The sequence below is a fragment of the Sinocyclocheilus rhinocerous genome, unplaced genomic scaffold (assembly GCF_001515625.1).
Source record: "Sinocyclocheilus rhinocerous isolate Xijiao unplaced genomic scaffold, SAMN03320098_v1.1 scaffold400, whole genome shotgun sequence".
NCBI classification, from domain to species: Eukaryota; Metazoa; Chordata; class Actinopteri; order Cypriniformes; family Cyprinidae; genus Sinocyclocheilus; species Sinocyclocheilus rhinocerous.
In genome coordinates, this window is record NW_015666595.1 from 195,013 (window position 1) to 213,705 (window position 18,693).

Sequence of the window (18,693 nt, forward strand, 5' to 3'; positions counted from 1 at the left end):
ATAATGCCCATATATATATATATATATATATATATATATAAATAATACAACTTCATAACAGCAAATGAGATGTGCATAAACTTCTGAAATGAAACAAAGGCTTACTTTACACAATATAGTCAATATATAGTCTTTAAAATATTTACAATTAAATTGTGTATTTTACATTGGTAAGGTAACACTTAATTCTTACAGCAGATACAGTTTCCTAAATATCAAGCAATTAATCGGCCTGACCAACATAAAGGTTTATCACTACAGTAAACACGAACCCAAAATGTTCATTTTCCAACCTGATCTCATGAGAATTCAAAAATATTGTAATAGTTGGTGATTTAGTATGATTTTAGTAGGAGATTTCTGAATTGTCAAAGGAGACAGACATTTTATAAAACATTTTAAAAAATGATTAGAATTCATATGAATTCATACAATCTGACTTGAATGAAAGTGTATGATTTGTGGGTAAATGTCACCATGAAGGTGCACCGCTAAACCTAACTCTCAGGGGAACATGAAGGTACATTGAAAAAAACTAAAATTGGTGTACAAACAATTCCCCTGAAAAATTGCTAGTAAATTTCACAAACAATTAGGCTATAAAGAAACTGCAAGTAACTTGTTCAATGGAAAATTAAATTTGAAAGTAGAAAAACTAGTATTTTCTTGTAAAACGTACTCCAGTAATCTTTGTTTTATTTATCTTTTTTTTTTTACAGTGCAGAAAACCATGAATACATACAACAAATACAAATTTGCAACAAATTCACCAAGTCTTAAAGTTACTCTAACATTCTTAATATTATATACGCTTTCCTAATTTAAGAAACTGTGATTTAGTACAAATCTGTATGATGTGATTTGCATGAAAACTTTTATTTTTAATCAATAAAAAATAGGCATGAACCTGCATCCCTAACTCCACCTCTAAATGAGCTGGGGCATGAGCTGGTCGTACGAAACTGTACAAATGAGAACATGCAAATTCAAAATAGCCACCAATTTGCCAAAAACGTAAAATAGAATGGTCATGAGACTGCGCTGGAATTATCGTAACTGAATTCATACTTGATACACCAGAGCAAAACTCAGCTCACACTTGCCATTATGAAACTGTGATGAGACCCAGGTGATGGGAATAACTGTAATTTCGTGCACATGAGGACACCTGGGTGAGTTCGATCAGTTCAAGGCCATGTGATAAATGTGCTACTATCGCCAAGTGCATGCTGACCCATAATGCCTTGCTCTCATAGCTGAGCGAAGCTCAAATCGATGAATTAAACATGCAACCTACACTGAGAATTCAGCACCACCTAAACTAGGCCGCTAGCAGGAGGAACAGCTAAAGACAGACAGAGCAGAGAGAGAGATGAGGTATGAAGGAGATGGGAAATACGGTAACATCCACGCAAAAGACCCCACCATTATGTCCCAAGGTCAGACTTGTCACTAAACCTTCTCTCCACCTCAGGCCTATAATCCTTGTGCTATTGCTTTTTGGATTTAACTCAATGCCCCACACAGTATCTGCAGCAAAACCAACACAGGACGCAAGCAGAAAATCAACTGTGGGCCAACATTTTGTTCTCTTTCTCTATCATTTATGGTGCTGGTTAATATCTTGAGCGAGGCAGTGTACTGAACGACCGAGGGTTTAAAAGAGACAGTGGTCTGCAGGGAGCTGATCTGATATTCACTCAGAGCAATCAGGACTGGCCTACATACACAACCATACTCACACTTCCATCCACATTTTAGAGGAGAAAAAAAAGAGCCCTCTTAACTCTTTCACAACTCCTTCTCTCACATGCGGTCTCATTTTCTCTTTTATCACTTATTATTAGGCAAGGACCACTATTAGTATTACTCATATTTAAGGTTAAGGGAATTAAACAAACTAGTCTAAAGTTTAAAACTCAGCAGTTATGCTACAGACACGATACATTAAACTGTTCTAAAATTACTTCACTAAGAGATCAAACTTGATGTTGCTTGGTGGACAATAAAACAGGGTCATTCGAGTTTAAAGCTGCAGTCCGTAACTTTTTTTGTGTTCAAAATTTACAAAATTTATGTAATAAGCAAGTACACCATGAATTCATTTTCCAAACTGTGTTTTTGGCTTGTCCTGAGTAGCCCAGCACCTGCGTGATTCGCCATAGACATAAACAGAGAGAAGTAGCTCCGGCTACAATGTTCTTCCGCAAGACGCACACAGTTCTGTTTATTAACCGCTAGAGCGCCAAAAGTTACGGACTGCAGCTTTAAATTTGACCGGATGTGATGAACGGAAGTACAAACCAATCTTGTATCTTATGATGTAAATCTGAGTCAAACGGATTATCAAAAAAGAAAAAATGTAGGGCAGGGACTTGGTCCAATGATTAAATGGAGGCAGATCTTGCAGCAAATTGTAATAAATAAGTGGGTTTAAGCAGACTATAAGAAAGATTGAATGATGATATTTTAATTAAAAACTACAAGGTTATTTATGATTGTTGAAAAAAATGAAACATATGCATGGATGGACTGTTCACAATAAGATCAATAATATGCATTTAGAAAACAGATTAAACGTTCATTCCATGCCTGACTTTAAAGTTTTTGTCGTAATTCACAACAGTTTGTACAGAACAGTAAGGTGATTCAATACATGTAAAAGGAGATTAAAGTGTTTATTGAAAATAGCCTGGAATTGAGGATGCATCTGATCTTGGGACACACCTAAACTTTAACTTGAAACCTAAACTTTCTACTGAAACCCAACAGAATGCAAAAGTTTATCTGCTCTTAAGGCAGAATAAGTTTCTCCTTCAAATTTTTTTTTAAGATGCCTGACAATAAAAATGGTTTGTCAGATTTCCAGAAATGAGTAGGCTTGTATTTAAAGGCTATTAGATAATATAAATTACTTTGTGGGCAATAATAAAAGACCCAGTACTTAACTTAGTTCCATCATTATGCAGGGGCACATTGGCTGTTGTCAGTTTACTCCTCAGTTGAAGAGGAAACAACAGATGTAGATTGGTCTTTATGAAGTACCGCTGTTAATGGGTCAAAGAACTACCTAACCCACCCACTCTTGTTACTTAAACATCACACTGCTGCTGGTATCCTATGAGGGGGGAAAAAGCATGAATCATAGTGATGTCAGTTTAAAATGTTTATTTATAGTAATCAAACCACAGCTAGGACTAATTGTCCAGAAAAATGTTGTCCTGAAGTAAAATGTCATGATTTTATCAGGATGTCTGGTCACCCTTGGGGGTGGGCTGGTAAGAAAACACCTCGCAACCACTCAAAACACCAGATCACACAGAAAAAAAAAGTGTTTAGAACACATTAGCAACACACTGGCAACCAGACACAATATGGCATGGCCAATCACAACTCTCTTTTTTCCACAAAATTTAAAAATCGAGCTTACTGATATTTTGGATAACCAAACAATTAAACACAAGTGGAAATGATCGGTTTGTGTTAATACAGAATAACTAAGTGCAGCTTTTTACTCAAACTGGACAAACATTTCAAACTCAAAGGACGTGGCAGATTTGGTTCAAGATTAAAGACTGTTTGAGAAATCCAAGTGTATTTCCCCCCCAAAAAAATCCTGCTTCTCATATGGAAACTGTTACCGATGAAATATTAAGATGATGAACTGACGTACGACCAGCCGCAACTCATTTAGCACAGTCCAGACCTTTTCACGCACAGATTGCCCAGAGCTCGCACACACTCATGAAGCCTTTGCTAGGGGGACGGTAGTTCAGAGGAGTGAGAGATGGTTATTAGACTCCCGTGTCGTGACCCGCTGCTGACTCACATGTTAACGGGGGGTTTTGGTTCTTTCCCATAATGTTGAGAGTGCCTGCGGTGCCAATGTGTCACAAGCAGCTGTTTTCTGCTTTATTAACATATACGCATTTATTCATGCAGTCTGTCATGCTTCTATTTATCTACTTTCTTATCCATTCATGCGTCCTACTTGCTCTGGATGTGACACTGAGCACTGGGATTGGGAGAAGAGGACCAAACAGACACGCACATAGATTGGAGTTTTATGAGCTGGGTGGAGTGTACACACATCAAACATGCAGAATGTGTGTTTGCATGCATGTGTGTATGTAAATACAGGAGTAGGGAGGGATGCAAAAAAAAAAAACCTTAATCGTAAGTAATGAACTTCGCTTTTCCCGCACACAAACATTGTAACTCAAATAATTATAACGCAAAGAATGCAGCTTGTTTAGGAGGAGTGCTGTTATTATTTTTTAAGCATTCAGATTTATGGTTTTCACTTGACAAGCAAAAAAAAATGCATAGATTCACACTGAAGGAGAGAGCTAAACCACCCATTGGGGTCAGTAAGAATTTTTAAAAAGAAATTTCTTATGCTTACCAAGGCTGCATTTATTTGATACAACCATTAATCATTTATCTGTAAAAACAGTAATATTGTAAAATATATTTACATTTTCAAATAACTGTTTTCTACTTATAATAAAGACATGATATAATTATAATTTATCAAATATTTAAAAATGTAATTTATTCCTGTGATGGCAAAGCTAAATTTTCAGCAGTCATTCCTCCAGTCTTCAGTGTCACGTGATCCTTCAGAAATAATTCTAATACGCTGATTTGGTGCTCATAAAAGATTTCCTAATATTATCAATGTTGAAAATGGTTGTGATGCTTAACACGTCTATGGAAACAGTGGTAAAGAAAAATTTCAGGATTCTTAGATGAATTTAAGATTAAGATAGTAGCATTTACTTGAAAACATACATCTTTCTTAACATTATAAATGTTTTTACTGTCACTTTTGATCAATTTTACCTCATTTTCCTGTGCCCTTGCTGAATAAAAAGTATGAATTTCTGGAAGAAAAGAAAAAAAAAAAAAACTTTGACCCCAAACTTTTTAACAGTATAGTGTATATCTGACCAGACTATCATGAAGCATCACTGCAGGGCCAGTAAGCAACCACCCAGTAAACCCTAGCAACCATCTACAACACCCTAGTATCGTGGTAATAAAAACAAATAACAGCATCTATAAATCACAGTATCTACTATTTCACAGACAAATGCTACTCATTTTTTATTTGTTTACATTATGTTCATAGGCACTGCTTTCACAAATATCAACATTATAGAGCGAGAGTACAAACATCACTTTTGATCAATTTTACCTCATTTTCCTGTGCCCTTGCTGAATAAAAAGAAGGATTTTTGGAAGAAAAAAAAAAAAAAAAAAACTTTGACCCCAAACTTTTTAACAGTATAGTGTATATCTGACCAGACTATCATGAAGCATCACTGCAGGGCCAGTAAGCAACCACCCAGTAAACCCTAGCAACCATCTACAACACCCTAGTATCGTGGTAATAAAAACAAATAACAGCATCTATAAATCACAGTATCTACTATTTCACAGACAAATGCTACTCATTTTTTATTTGTTTACATTATGTTCATAGGCACTGCTTTCACAAATATCAACATTATAGAGCGAGAGTACAAACAACTATATTTGTACTGATTTTACACAACAGTAAGGATGATACTGGGCTCAGTAGGAGCGAACCGTGCAGTATCACCATTATGCACTTGACCTCATTGCTCCAGGGGGATTGCCGTGAGCAACAAGTGTACTGTGAGTCACTTTGGATAAAAGCATCTGCTAAATGACTACTTACAGTGTTCATGTGATTACCAACATATTAAAGTAACATGCCACAATCAATTTAAATACAGTAAACATGTATGAAAGCACACTGGCTAGAAACGCAAGCGCTGATGTAAAGCAGAAGCGAGAGCAGATGATTTGTGCTCAACATGCGTGTTTTTCACCTAACATGTCCCACAATCCCACAGTGACCAGCACCAACTGCTCTGCAGATTGAGAAGTCTCGCAGGCAACACGACCGCATTAATTGGCCGTCCTAAGACATATTTCTCAAATTAAGTTTCGGAAATGAATGAGTGAATTAGTATAAGTGAATGAGAAGTGGCTAAGTTGTTATATCTATTGAACAGGAACCAAAATCAACTGGATCTGTAAAGATCCACATGTATGTCCTTATGTTTCAGGATCCATAGAGTCATATGAGGAAAGCAAGAAACTGGAGACTCTCTCTGTGTGACGGCAGATACTCTAAGCCAAAGCCTCGGCAATAAACAAGCTGACAACTTTCCCGACTTCACTGTGCTAGTGAAGGATTTATGTCGATGCAAGTTTGGCAGTCTTAAATATTCATTAAGTAAACATTAAACAACTCTTTGAACGAACAACATTAGCAAATGGATTCCAGGAAACTTAACCTGGGTACACTTGCGTAGGATTTTGGTGACCTGCATGTGTTCGACAGTGACAGAAGCAAGAAACACACTGCCCCGAGGAAGAAGGAAAAGTCCAAAACATAGCGCCTGTCAGACAGAAAGTCATTTGAGATGGCATCCTGGAGGCTTGTCAGACATTTTGAGATCTATCATAAACATATTCATTTAGCTAATGATCTGAATTACCTGTCATATAACCCTGGCACAAAGCCGGAGAAGGAAAGAAGCCAGATAATGCCACCCTCATTACCAATGAGCATCTTAATCAATGAGTATCAAGGGAACCAACAACCTTCAAGAGAGAAAAAGAGCGAAAAGGAGAGAGGAATGCACAAACTAAAACCTTTCGAGCCATTTCAGACATATGTCTCCTCTGGCTACACTGTAACATTTTTCTATGAAAAGCCTTATAAATGACTGGAGTGACATCATATTGACAACTCAGTGACATCATTACGTCCCAGCATACAGCGGACATGACATAAATACAGTGACTGCATTAATTCAGCATTTTTGCCCTGGTTAAAAGGTGTCTACTGCAGAACAAAAATCATACAGAACGTGTATATTTGTAAGTCGCAGTAACTGCTTGTTCTGACACAAACATTCAAGCACTTCATGCGTCATATTTAACATTCCAGAAAGTGACGGTGTATCATAGTCAGGGCCGTTTTAACCATTGGGCTAGGCGGGGCTGAAGCCCCGGGGCCCGAGCAAGGAGGGGGCCCGTGATTGACTGAGCAGTAGATTGACTGGAGCGCCGAACGCCAAAGCCACCACGCCCCCCACTTATTAGCGCTGTTATTTAGTTGAGCTTTTCCGTAAATTCCATGCATTACCATTAGAGATTAAAACATCACATTTGAATTTGGTTTGAACAGTTTTGTTTTAGATAATTAAAGCAACAGTTTTTAAATAACGAAAGAACATGTAAAAGTATGGTATTTTAGCCCCCTGCTGTTGGGGTTAAAGGCGCACAGTAATTAACATGATAATTAATAGATGGCTGACTTTTCCATTTGTTGACATGACATGGTTAGATTCAGATGGTAAATATCATATATTATGTTGGGTGTCCATATTAGAGATAATCACCATGTTTAGAATGAAACCATCATATTTAAAAACATAATATTAATCATATCATATAATAAAATAGAATTTTTTGTTACTACTGTAAATATATATTCAATTATTATTGGATCTCCTTCAATACTCTCAGAATCTTTACTTATTAAAACGAGTATAAATACCGTGTGCCTTTTACCCCATGCTGGCACATTTTTTCTTAAGGTGGTTGTACCCTATATATATATATATATATATATATATCATTATTGTGATGGGGGGCCCTGCAGTAAATCATAGCCCCGGGGCCCAGTGCGGTCTTAATGCGGCCCTGATCATAGTGCACAAAACATGCTTTCCATCTCCTTGCTGTTTGAGTGTTTGTGCAGCAGAAGAGGTTCATGTTTGACTTTGAAACGTCGCTGTGCTCTGGACCTGTGATTGACTGAGGCTGTGTTTACCTGAAAGCCTGCCCTCGTCAGCAGTGCTAGACGACAACACAACACAAACATGAACATCTGCTGGGCTACAGGCCACCTCGGAGATCCTGCTCTGTTATGACACAAATATGCAGTCTACTAACGGTTGGCTAGGTAAATCATTTAGTTGGGTAATGTTCAAAGTTTTTGTTCATGTTTAACTGGCTTTTATTTGTCTGAATAATGCCAGTGGATTTATACTGACACTTGTCGGCCTGGATGCATGAAGTTCATTTACTTCACAACAGTTTTGTTCTTCTTTTTTTTATCTCACACTAAACAAATATAACATTCTTCGATTCAATCTGAATAATTGTTTGTGCATTGTTGGTGGTTACACTTTTTTTCTCTACAGTGGCTGTGTGTTGCACACTTTATGCTTTGTATAGCATCTGAAAGCTACATAACATATTATTGCACTAAATATTAGTAGTAACACAGCCAATTGTATGGCACAGGTGGTCATATGATCGCAACATAGTTGTGCCTTGACCGGCTACATGCTGAATAAAACAGTTTAGTCTACATAACTAATATGACTGGAGTATTCATCTCATGTAGGTATCATATACATGATTTAAAAAATTTCTTAAAGGTACTGTTTATGTCATTAGAAGCAAAACTTTTCTCCAATTAGCAAACGATTACTAAGTGCACATTTAAGAAACAGGTAAGTTATTATAAGAAACTGTTGTGATGTTTCAGCATCAAGAGGAAAGTTGTAAGATGTAAATCTGAATATAACAAAAAGGCAGGCTGATCAAAGCTGCCAAAACAAAGCATCTAAAAGTAGATTTGGGATCCATTTCCCATCACTGTCGTCCTGCTTCTATTTTAATACCAAACAAAGAGTTTATCTCAGTTTATTCACTCAATCAAACGGGTTATGGAAACGCGCACTGTCCCTCACAGACAGCGCTAAAGAAACATCATTATTCCAGTTGTCATAATCAACTAGCTTTTTTCGCATGACAGATGTGCAGTAGGCCTGAGAGGGTGGGGCTACATTATTGACAGTAATTTACAGGCTTTGCTCGGATGCGTTTGTTCACTCAGGTGCGGCAGGTGCGCGCGCGGGGAGCGGGCTTATCGCGAGCCGCGCTGTTGCTATGGGTCGGCAGCTCCGTTGCCACGGCGCCAACAGGCGACGGCTGGAGGCCCTGGATGGAGAGGGATCTTGTGAAGGGAAGAGAGTGCGGCTCCGCGCTTTTCGCAAGCGTTAAAACTGCGCAACCTGTGGAGACTGCTGCGCAACACCAGCTGTCTGATAAGAAGGGAAATTCAACAGATGCACGCTCGAATGAGGGGGGCATGACTGACGGTGCTTCATTTCACCATTTGAGATGCTCTGAACAGAGTAATCACTGTGAACTGATGCGCCGATGACACCACCCCGAGTTCATTTTAGCCGCTGGACTGTGATCAATGCACTCTGGCCGCACAAAAAGGTTAAAAGCCCATTTTAAGTCTGAAGCAGCTGACAGGATAATCGATTGACATCTGTGTGCGCGTCTCTGACCACATGATCTATATACATGATCAAGCCGTGGCGAGCCATCCAACAAGTTCATCAACTACATAAACGCATTTCCTTCCAAAATAATAATAAAATAGCTATTGGGCATAAGTGGTTATATTTCATGACATTTGTTGATCATCCTCTCAAAGGCGATATGAGTGCGCATATAGTGTGTTTGAAAATGGAAGGGTTCGGGTAGCCTACACCCCCGCGTCATGCCCATGATAATGGCAACACACTCATCATACACCCCCCAACACATCCATATGGCACACACACACAGTTTCCAAACAGAGGGAAGACAAATAGAGAAATTACCTTGATGGTTTTCAAGGGTGTCCTCCGGTATGTACATGTTTTTGCTTTCATTTACCATATATGTGGTCCAGCTTTATCCGAAGGTGAATGAAGAAAATGTTGTAAAAAAAAAAAAAAGGAGGGGGTAGGAAAAAACAACCCAAGGGAAAGAAATGAAAGAAAAAAGGGGGAAGAAAAAATGAAAAACGCAAAGCGTAAGATATTCCTTCTCTTGCGGCTTAGTTAATATTACCTGATCCCCATTATGGAGCTAAAGATCAGGAAAGGATAATCGCAAGAACCACCTAAGAAAACGAACCAGTGCATCTTTGGAACATCCGGGCCCTACCTAAGAAACATGATACCAGCGCCGCTTGCTGATAATCGATAATCAAATCGGCGCGATTCGCTCGGAAACGGTTCGAAAAGGATGCTGCAGCAGCCAGTAGAAGCGCATGAGAAGCGGGCGTAGGTTTCGGAGACCGTTTCAGAAAGCGCAGCAAAAGGTAAAAAAGGTGTGTATATTCCAGATCTCACGGGCTTCAATCTTCACATATGATCGATTCCATCTGAGATGTTCCACAACAGGCGTAGTTTGCGTCGCGCCTCGTTAGGAAACAGAGTGCATAATCGGCCGCGTCCAGTCCATATTGGAGAGAAAGGGGAGTAGTCAGTCTGTGGCCCTGCGGAGAGAGAGCGCACACCACCAGCCTCTCTGCAATGATCTGACGACCAATCCCCCTCCCCTGTAGACTCCCTGACTGCTTCCAGATGTGACTGCGCTAGAAAGGAGAATAAATCCTCCACGCTTTTCCACACGGGCTGGATCTCTTGAGGGAGAGAGCAAACTTGGGAAGACCGAGTCGAATCAGCTCCAATAAGCGTAGCCAGACTATGAACCGATTCGAGTTCTTTTACAGTCCGGAATCATGTCAGAAGATGATTTGTACCATAACGAATCTTGCGTGAATACCCTCACAGTCACGGCTCCATGCACCATGTTTAGACATTATCCACTTCCTGCTGCCTGCCGGGATGCTACTTTTGGGGAGAATGTTGGGTTCCCCAGCAGCAGGTGTCGGGCCTGATTTTTCCCTGCAGCTGAGGTTTAACTGGCCTGATCTTCCCATGGCAGGACAGGCCGTTTCCTGAGGACTGGTGGGCTCTGATAAAGGGGACGATGGGGCCTGGGAATTTCTGTAAGATGACTGAGAATCTTTCATCAGCAAATGGCCTAGTACGAATTTAGCAGGCCCTTCACTGGTCCCTCCCTCCAGCCATGAGAAAACTTCACATGTCCCAAGAGACATCCCCTGCCCCCAGATTATCATTTCTTGCTCGTGCTCTTGCTCTCTGCGCATCAGAAGTGCAGATTTTGAATTTTCAATCAGTCAGAAGAACCATGAAGCATGCAGCGGGAAAGAGAGGCACTCAAAACTGCAGGTTTTCAGATGTCCCTCTGGATGAATGAAAAACAAGCTCTCCCAGTTCATGGACATTCAATCTACGGCCAAGTTCTTTGATTGAATTTGGCTTTGAACAAAAGTTCATGACAGAGGTCAGCGATTTCCCTTCAGCATCCTCAAATAATTGATTAACTTTGGTATGTTTATTCAAAGCACAGACGAAATGTTCACAAAGTGGTTTTCAGTGCCACCCTGTAATCATGAGCATCTGGGAATCCAGGGATCGGACTTCACTGGTCCCTCCCTCCAGCCATGAGAAAACTTCACATGTCCCAAGAGACATCCCCTGCCCCCAGATTATCATTTCTTGCTCGCGCTCTTGCTCTCTGCGCATCAGAAGTGCAGATTTTGAATTTTCAATCAGTCAGAAGAACCATGAAGCATGTAGCGGGAAAGAGAGGCACTCAAAACTGCAGGTTTTCAGATGTCCCTCTGGATGAATGAAAAACAAGCTCTCCCAGTTCATGGACATTCAATCTACGGCCAAGTTCTTTGATTGAATTTGGCTTTGAACAAAAGTTCATGACAGAGGTCAGCGATTTCCCTTCAGCATCCTCAAATAATTGATTAACTTTGGTATGTTTATTCAAAGCACAGACGAAATGTTCACAAAGTGGTTTTCAGTGCCACCCTGTAATCATGAGCATCTGGGAATCCAGGGATCGGAAAAAAAAAATCAGGGGCATCGGTACAGAAGGAAAACCGGTTAATGTGTCGCTTCAAAGATTACAAAATTCCTCCCAGCTTCCAGACCCACATTTCAAATGTCAAGATGAATCATGTCTCTGTCTGCACACTTAATGTGATACAGCAGTGGCTGTGCTCTACAGCCAAAGGCTACACCATTTTTTTTAAATAGCACTATAATTAACCAATTACCTAAACATAACTGAGGCGACATATATCCCTTTTGTACTGACTCTTACCCCACCACGTAATGAGAATTAAATATACCGAACATACAGGTTTAATTTCTAAAATATATGTTAGTTGATTAAGTGTACTTTTTTGGCAAGTTTTGTCAGCCCAGCTGAGATATCATTAAAAAAACTGCTTGGGCTGCTGTGCTCTCTGGAACAGGTCTGAAATCCTGCCGAGAACGAGGATAAATCACGAGTAGTTGTACAGCGATGCCCTCTAGTGGCAAATGAGTGAAGTGTCGTTGAGTAAATTGTTCTTTACAAGGTGCACTTGGAAAAGACTAGTTATAATACGACTGTCACCCTGAAGCAACCCTTGTGTCTTGCTCAAGGGGCACAATAGCATTCAGTTTCTAGGTTTTTCCTGTTGCAACCTTCATGTAGACTCCCTAGTTGAAACTTCTTTTAAGGGTGCACACCAGTTAACTAAACATTGTTAATTGGTGGCTGGCATTTTCACTAAACATGGTGAAAATGCCAGCCAATACAACATAAACATAACATATGTTTATGTTGTATTGGCTGGCATGACAGTTGTCATGGATGATGCAAAAGCATGTACTCGGCTACTAGTACAATTTTAAAGTACATTATTTTCAGTGAGATATGATCATTTTAATAAGTCAAAAGCGTTAGATAATATTGGGGGATATATTGAGATAAAATAACTATTTGATCATGCGATTTTTACCATTAATTTCTATTGGAATAAAACAGGAGGGGAAAAAATCCTAAGTGCGCCTTTAAATTACAGTAACATAGGGACGTTTGACTATTAAAATTGCAGCAGGACAGTAAGTCCTCTGGACTGCGAAATATGTTTTAGAAAGAAAATGCAAACAAACAGACATACATTTATAAAAACTTAAAACTTCAAATCATGCCTACCAGAGGATGAATTGTGCAGGAATGCGAGAATTTCACATCCTCAAGGGCTCCCCTGGACGCACAAACTCTGCAGCGTCAGCTCACTTTATTAGTACCATGACCATGTTGTAAATTAAAGGTCTGGCGGGTCTCAGGTGAGCTCAGGCCAGCTGCGGGGGGCGGGGCTTCAGGCTCATCGCTTATTCTGGCTCCTCGATTACTTTTCCTGTGTGCGAGAGAGCTCAGCGATCAGCTCGTTCTGTCTTGTTGTCAACGCAAACATGGCGCGAGCTGGATCTTTCAGGAGTTAGAGAAGTGAAATAAAGCGATATATTCATGTTTTACTAATTTGCAGAACATTGAAAACGTACACCAGGAGACCGGAACGTGAAATAAAGTGTTTCAGTCCTGTTTTACAGAGTTAAATCTCGTTTTAAAGGAAATTTAGGAGTTGTGCGGTATTTTAAGTGCAGGTAAGTTTCACTCCAGCCCGATCTATAACAGGGCAGCAGCATCTAACCAAGGCCTCGATTATTTCATTTGTAGACTTATGTAGGCATGGATTATTTAATTATTAGTGGCAAGCATCAGTTACTATTGTTCATACACGGTTGGGGACTTGAGCAAACTACTAACCCGCAGTACCAAACTTCTGTTTGTAAAACGGCCCGCAGAGTTTGTGCTGCGGACATGAATGAATGATGCTATTACTTTAAGTTACTAGCGATCGGATTTGCAACGAACGAGGGACCCGAACCAAATCTAGGGCCCATAATATAATGCAGACTTGAAGGTGGGCTCTTTTAGCTTGGGCCAAACTTAGCAACTGCATAGGAAGACTTTGTCAACCACACAGCATCATTGCTTTAGAATATAAAGTTTATTTTATAGCCTTATTTATTGTATTAATTCATTTATGAATGTATTCACTTTAATTTTACACACGTCTGATATATTTATTTTATTTAACGGTATCAACATACATTCCTGATTTATTTATATTTCAATTAAATGACTTTCACAGCTCTGATTTATTTAGTAAACTTAAACAGGCTTACATTTATAAAATATTTAAATGTTTGCATGCCTAATTGTTTTTAAGCTTTGTTTTACTTTTGTGTCTACATTTATAACTAGACCAGTGGAGATTGTTGTAGGTACAGCTTTTGATCATAATTGGGACATACAAGACTGTGTATAGATGTAGAAACAACATTTTACAAAACATTAAAACATGCAGTATAAAGTTCAGTTCGTACTCTGAAATATATTTCAGATAAAGGATTTATGGGGAGTAGTTAAAATATTCCTAATAGGCTATGATGATACTGATGCATGTAAACGATTGCTGAGCAGCCTTACAATTGTTGGAATTAAACACTTCAATCTGAATGTTTTAGTGAACAGTAATCTCGGCCATCTGCATGGTTTTATTTAAACATCATATACTTTATTTACAGAACAAGACTGGAGCCATGACTGCAAGCACAGGTGGCGGCGGCAGCTGTTTATCCATGAGTCTGTCTGCCCTAAAGAGACTCGACCCATACATTAGCAGCATCACAGACCTGGCCAGTCAAGTAGCACTTTACACCTTCAACAACACCACTAATGAATGGGTAAATGATTATATCAACACAATCAATGACAGTTAATGGATATATAGATTAATGACTGCTGTAAAAAAAAAAAAATTGTACATTTTTTTTAAATGTTAGTTTATTTTTATTTTAAGTTAAATATAAATATATATATATATATATTATTTTTTTTATTTTTATTTTTTTAAGTTAAATATATATATATATATATATATATATATATATTTTTTTTTCTTTGTAGAAAAGCAATGCAGCCATCCACAAGAAGTGTATTGATAAAATTATTGGAAGGTGCACGGGCACTGCAGCCAATAGTCGAGACACTATGGTATGTTTTGTATTAAACTATTTTGTATTTTATTTTATTGTGCCATGGTTATTTAAAGTTTTTGTGTGCCTACAGTTTCAGAAGGAACGTTTTAAGATTGACATGCCACATCGCTTTAAGACCTACAACTACATGAGCCCCACCTTTTGTGACCATTGCGGTAGTCTGCTGTGGGGCCTTGTCAAACAGGGCCTCAAATGTGAGGGTGTGTATACTGTGTGTGGATGAGGATGTGTATGTATTGAAAAGGCCCCAAATTAACTGCTAGCCATTATTTGTTTACATTGTGGTTTCAAACATTTTAATATTTAGAAATACTTAAAATTACCAGCCCACTAGTCAGTAACTTTATAAATTGGCTAGTTATAATTACTTGGAAAAAAAGGCACTTTTTGTTATTTGGTGCTAGTCCTAATGTTGGACCCTGATTATCTGTTTGCAATCGTCTCTTCTCTTTCAGACTGCTCCATGAATGTCCATCATAAGTGCCAGACTAAAGTGGCCAACCTGTGTGGCATCAACCAGAAACTACTGGCAGAGGCTCTTACCCAAGTCTCAAGTGTAAATATTAATGTTTGCACAAGGTTGCACAAAGTTATGAGACACTTAATGTACTCTATTTCAACACATTATGTTTTGAAGTTGTGTATGTTTTTGTTGTCACAGAAATCCACCAAGCGACCTGAAAGCAACTCACAGAGCAACTCACAGGATCTTGGTGTTTACCAGGATTTTAATAAAAGTCCTGATGTTAATGGTAAGTATGATTGATGGTAACTAATTGTGAGAATTAAAAATATGATTCTGATTTGACAGCAATTTTTATATTGTAGATGGGGCTCCTTATGGTCATCTGTGGGAGGGTTCGTAATTTATTTTCCCTGCAGGAAAAGACAGATGTGGAGGGAGCTCTGTTTGTCTATAACAGGTTTGTATGTTTTCTGGTGTTTTCAGCAGTGAAGCAGCACACACACGTGTAGTCCTGAATCAGAGCCCTAGAGATCTGAAGCGGTTTTAAGGGTCACAGAAATAACCTGCATGATATTCCTCAGCCTTCTGATATAGCCTAACAATGTACACTTGATTGCATTAACACTGCAAAACACCCACTCACATTTGTTTAGGTCCTTCAGATTCATAAGCTTTAGTTTCCCACTTATGTTGTGAATTTTAATGTCATTTTTCTGTGCATCAGACTTGCCTCCCCCAGGCACGGCTTCACCATCCTGAATCGGTTGAGCATGGACAACCTGACCGAACCCATCACTAAAGACTTAGATTTCCAGCTGCAGCATCCATTTCTCCTGTACAGGAACGCTCGCTGTAAGTCTCTCTATTTGTGAAAGAGCTCAAATGCATCCCAGTAAAGCTAAAAGAGTAAAATCGTATAATATTGCACATAGCCAAAAGTATGCAGATTTGGTTGATTTTTCATAAATGAAAAAAAGTGGTCCTTCATTGCGTTTAAGGCACAGGTGTACTTCACTTTCTGAGTTTACCTCCGTCTCATGCTTAGTTGAGCAAGCAAGCAAGTAAACTTCACTGACCATGAGTGCAGATAGATGCAAATGGATCTTTCTTTCGAAGGGCTCAAATCACTCACACGGCTGCACTCACAACTTAACAGCCGTAAAAGTGTGTCTGAATCGAGAGAGCTGTCAGACTGGCGTCTGTGTGTGTGAGATCAGAGATCCCTGGCAGGCGTGCCTGCATGAGAGGTCCCAGAGCCACAGTGCCTTATATGGTTCAGAGAAGTGTGTGTGTGTGTTTCTCTTCCAGTTTTCTGCCAGCATCACAGACCCAAGCAGCCAATCCTGATTAGATAACAAGCCTCTCTCACACGCACACATGCACAGGCTTCCAAGGAAATTCATGATAAAGAGACCAGCAAATAGAGTGCATGCGGAAAAGCCTTAAGTACTTCAGTTCAGGCTGATTGAATGAATCATTGTAGATCTTGATGTTTCAGCCAGTCCAAAACGGATGTTTGAGTATTGCAGTGACAGTGAAAATCTGTGCTTCTGCTAACTGACTGATGGGAAATTTATCCTGGCTGCTTCCAGATGTAGCTGAGACTTTACTGGCCAACAATTTCACTGAACTATTTGCCACGGAGTGGGTTTTTCTTTCCGATCGAACTCGCCGCCTCGATTGTAGAATGTTTTGAGTGGTAGCCATAGCACTGCTCTGTGGTTGTAAAGATGTTCTAAGTGGTTGTTAGTGTGTTGTAATGTGACTGCTAGGGTGTTCTGGCTCATTCTAGGGTGTTCTGGGTATTTGTTTACAGTCAAAAGAGCCCACCATTAAGTCTCAATGATGTAGGATTCTGCAGGGATGATATCATTTTGTAGGCCAACCCAGAAGTTAGCATCACCCTGGTTCCCTCATCAAAAAACCAATAGGATTTTTCCATTGACTTTCAGATTACTGCAGATAAAAATAAACTCATTGAGCAATAAATGCTTACACATTTTGTTTATCAAGATAATCTTCACAAATTAACACAACATTCATGAATTTTCAAATTCTAATACATTGGCCAGAAGTAAAAAACTAAAGTTATGCTATGAACTAATTACACCATGGTGGCATGACTTCAAAGTCACCGCCATTAAGCTTCCGACAACTCTTTCAATCTTTATTTAAAATCTGCAAGTTGGAAAGTTTGAGGTAGAATAGTTTGCAAGATGGCAAGTATAATCACAGTGAAGCTGTAAGACTATAGTAAGTGCAAGTGGACTAGTAAGCAGATAAGTCTTACTGTTTGTGATATCGATACTCTATTCTGGTTTCTAGATATGGCTCCTGTCCCTTGTTCAATGTAATTTTCCTGTTATGTCATCCACCAGATGAAAACTAAGTCTGGTGACTTACAGTACACCTCTCCTCAACAAACCACACGATTTGAGGTATTGTTCATCTCCATAGCACAAACAGCGCAAGAGTTACTTGGCAGTATTTTCTTAATAGTTGAATTCTTAGTATGGGCAATAATAATGCCGTTACAAACACTATTAATAAGGTTTCAGACAACAGGAAGTAAGACCTACACTGTCCATCTTAAAGACATCACTCTTCCTCATGTGCAGAGGGTGCTGGATTCTGTCAGCTCGTCTCTTAAACAAATGCAGTGTCGTGGTTGTGATTTGTGACTGTGTAGCTGGAGACTTTCAGCAGGACTGTTGCGTATACAAAGCTCTTACCTCCTGGCCGCACGAACGTGTAGCCCAGCTCTCTCTCTGACACCAGCTTCCCTTTGAACCGCACCTCCACTTCCTCCTCCAGTCGCTTGTGCTTCAGCCTGTGCCGACTGAACAGCCCCCGCAGCATCTTTTTTTCCTCTTTCTGAGATTTGAATCCTCGGCAGATTGAAGCTTTGGTCTATTTGAAGTCGGTCAGAAGTTCACCGTCTCTTCACTGCTCGTGTGGATTCCGCTCCATTCAGTAAAACATGCAGCAAATGCTCCAGCACTCAGACACGAGTGAGGGTGTGCGGTTCGGGGCTCTGGTTTTCTCTTCTCTTTGTTGTGTTTTGCTAAGTTCAACTTCAAAAGCGCTCACAATGTCCTCTCATCCCTCTCTGTCCTTCTCCTTGTTCTCCTCCCCCTGCTCGTTCTTTCTCACTCTCTCAGAGTTGTGTTGCTCAGTTCCCAGGCAGTATTTTGTTTGGGTTTTTTCCCCAGGCGCTGACCCGCGTGGTGCTCTCTGCTCTGAGAATGAATGGTTGTGGATACAGCACCAGCCCTTTCTCTCTCTCTCTCTCTCTCTCTCTCTCTCTCTCTCTCTCTCTCTTTTTTT

The 18,693-nt window shown here is 39.6% G+C and overlaps 2 protein-coding genes across 13 annotated transcripts in view; one reads left to right on the forward strand and one right to left on the reverse strand.

Annotated features, from left to right (window-relative positions):
* cacna1c (calcium channel, voltage-dependent, L type, alpha 1C subunit) overlaps positions 1 to 10,467 on the reverse strand; it is a 129,350-nt gene extending 118,883 nt beyond the window's left edge. For all 11 annotated transcript variants that reach the window (XM_016544453.1, XM_016544450.1, XM_016544456.1 and 8 more), the window contains exon 1: positions 9,735 to 10,467. In XM_016544453.1, the coding sequence (XP_016399939.1) occupies positions 9,735 to 9,792 (58 nt within the window). In that variant the 5' untranslated portion in view covers positions 9,793 to 10,467. The remainder of the gene's footprint in view (positions 1 to 9,734) is intronic.
* Positions 10,468 to 13,207: 2,740 nt separating this feature from the next.
* LOC107733007 (mRNA-decapping enzyme 1B-like) overlaps positions 13,208 to 18,693 on the forward strand; it is a 9,320-nt gene continuing 3,834 nt past the window's right edge. Inside the window, exons 1-4 of one of the 2 annotated variants that reach the window (XM_016544512.1) lie at positions 13,208 to 13,439; positions 14,427 to 14,585; positions 15,783 to 15,823; positions 16,091 to 16,218. In XM_016544512.1, the coding sequence (XP_016399998.1) occupies positions 14,442 to 14,585; positions 15,783 to 15,823; positions 16,091 to 16,218 (313 nt within the window). In that variant the 5' untranslated portion in view covers positions 13,208 to 13,439; positions 14,427 to 14,441. Of the gene's footprint in view, positions 13,440 to 13,738; positions 13,760 to 14,426; positions 14,586 to 15,782; positions 15,824 to 16,090; positions 16,219 to 18,693 lie in introns of those variants that run through there. The other variant, XM_016544513.1, reaches the window with a different exon arrangement.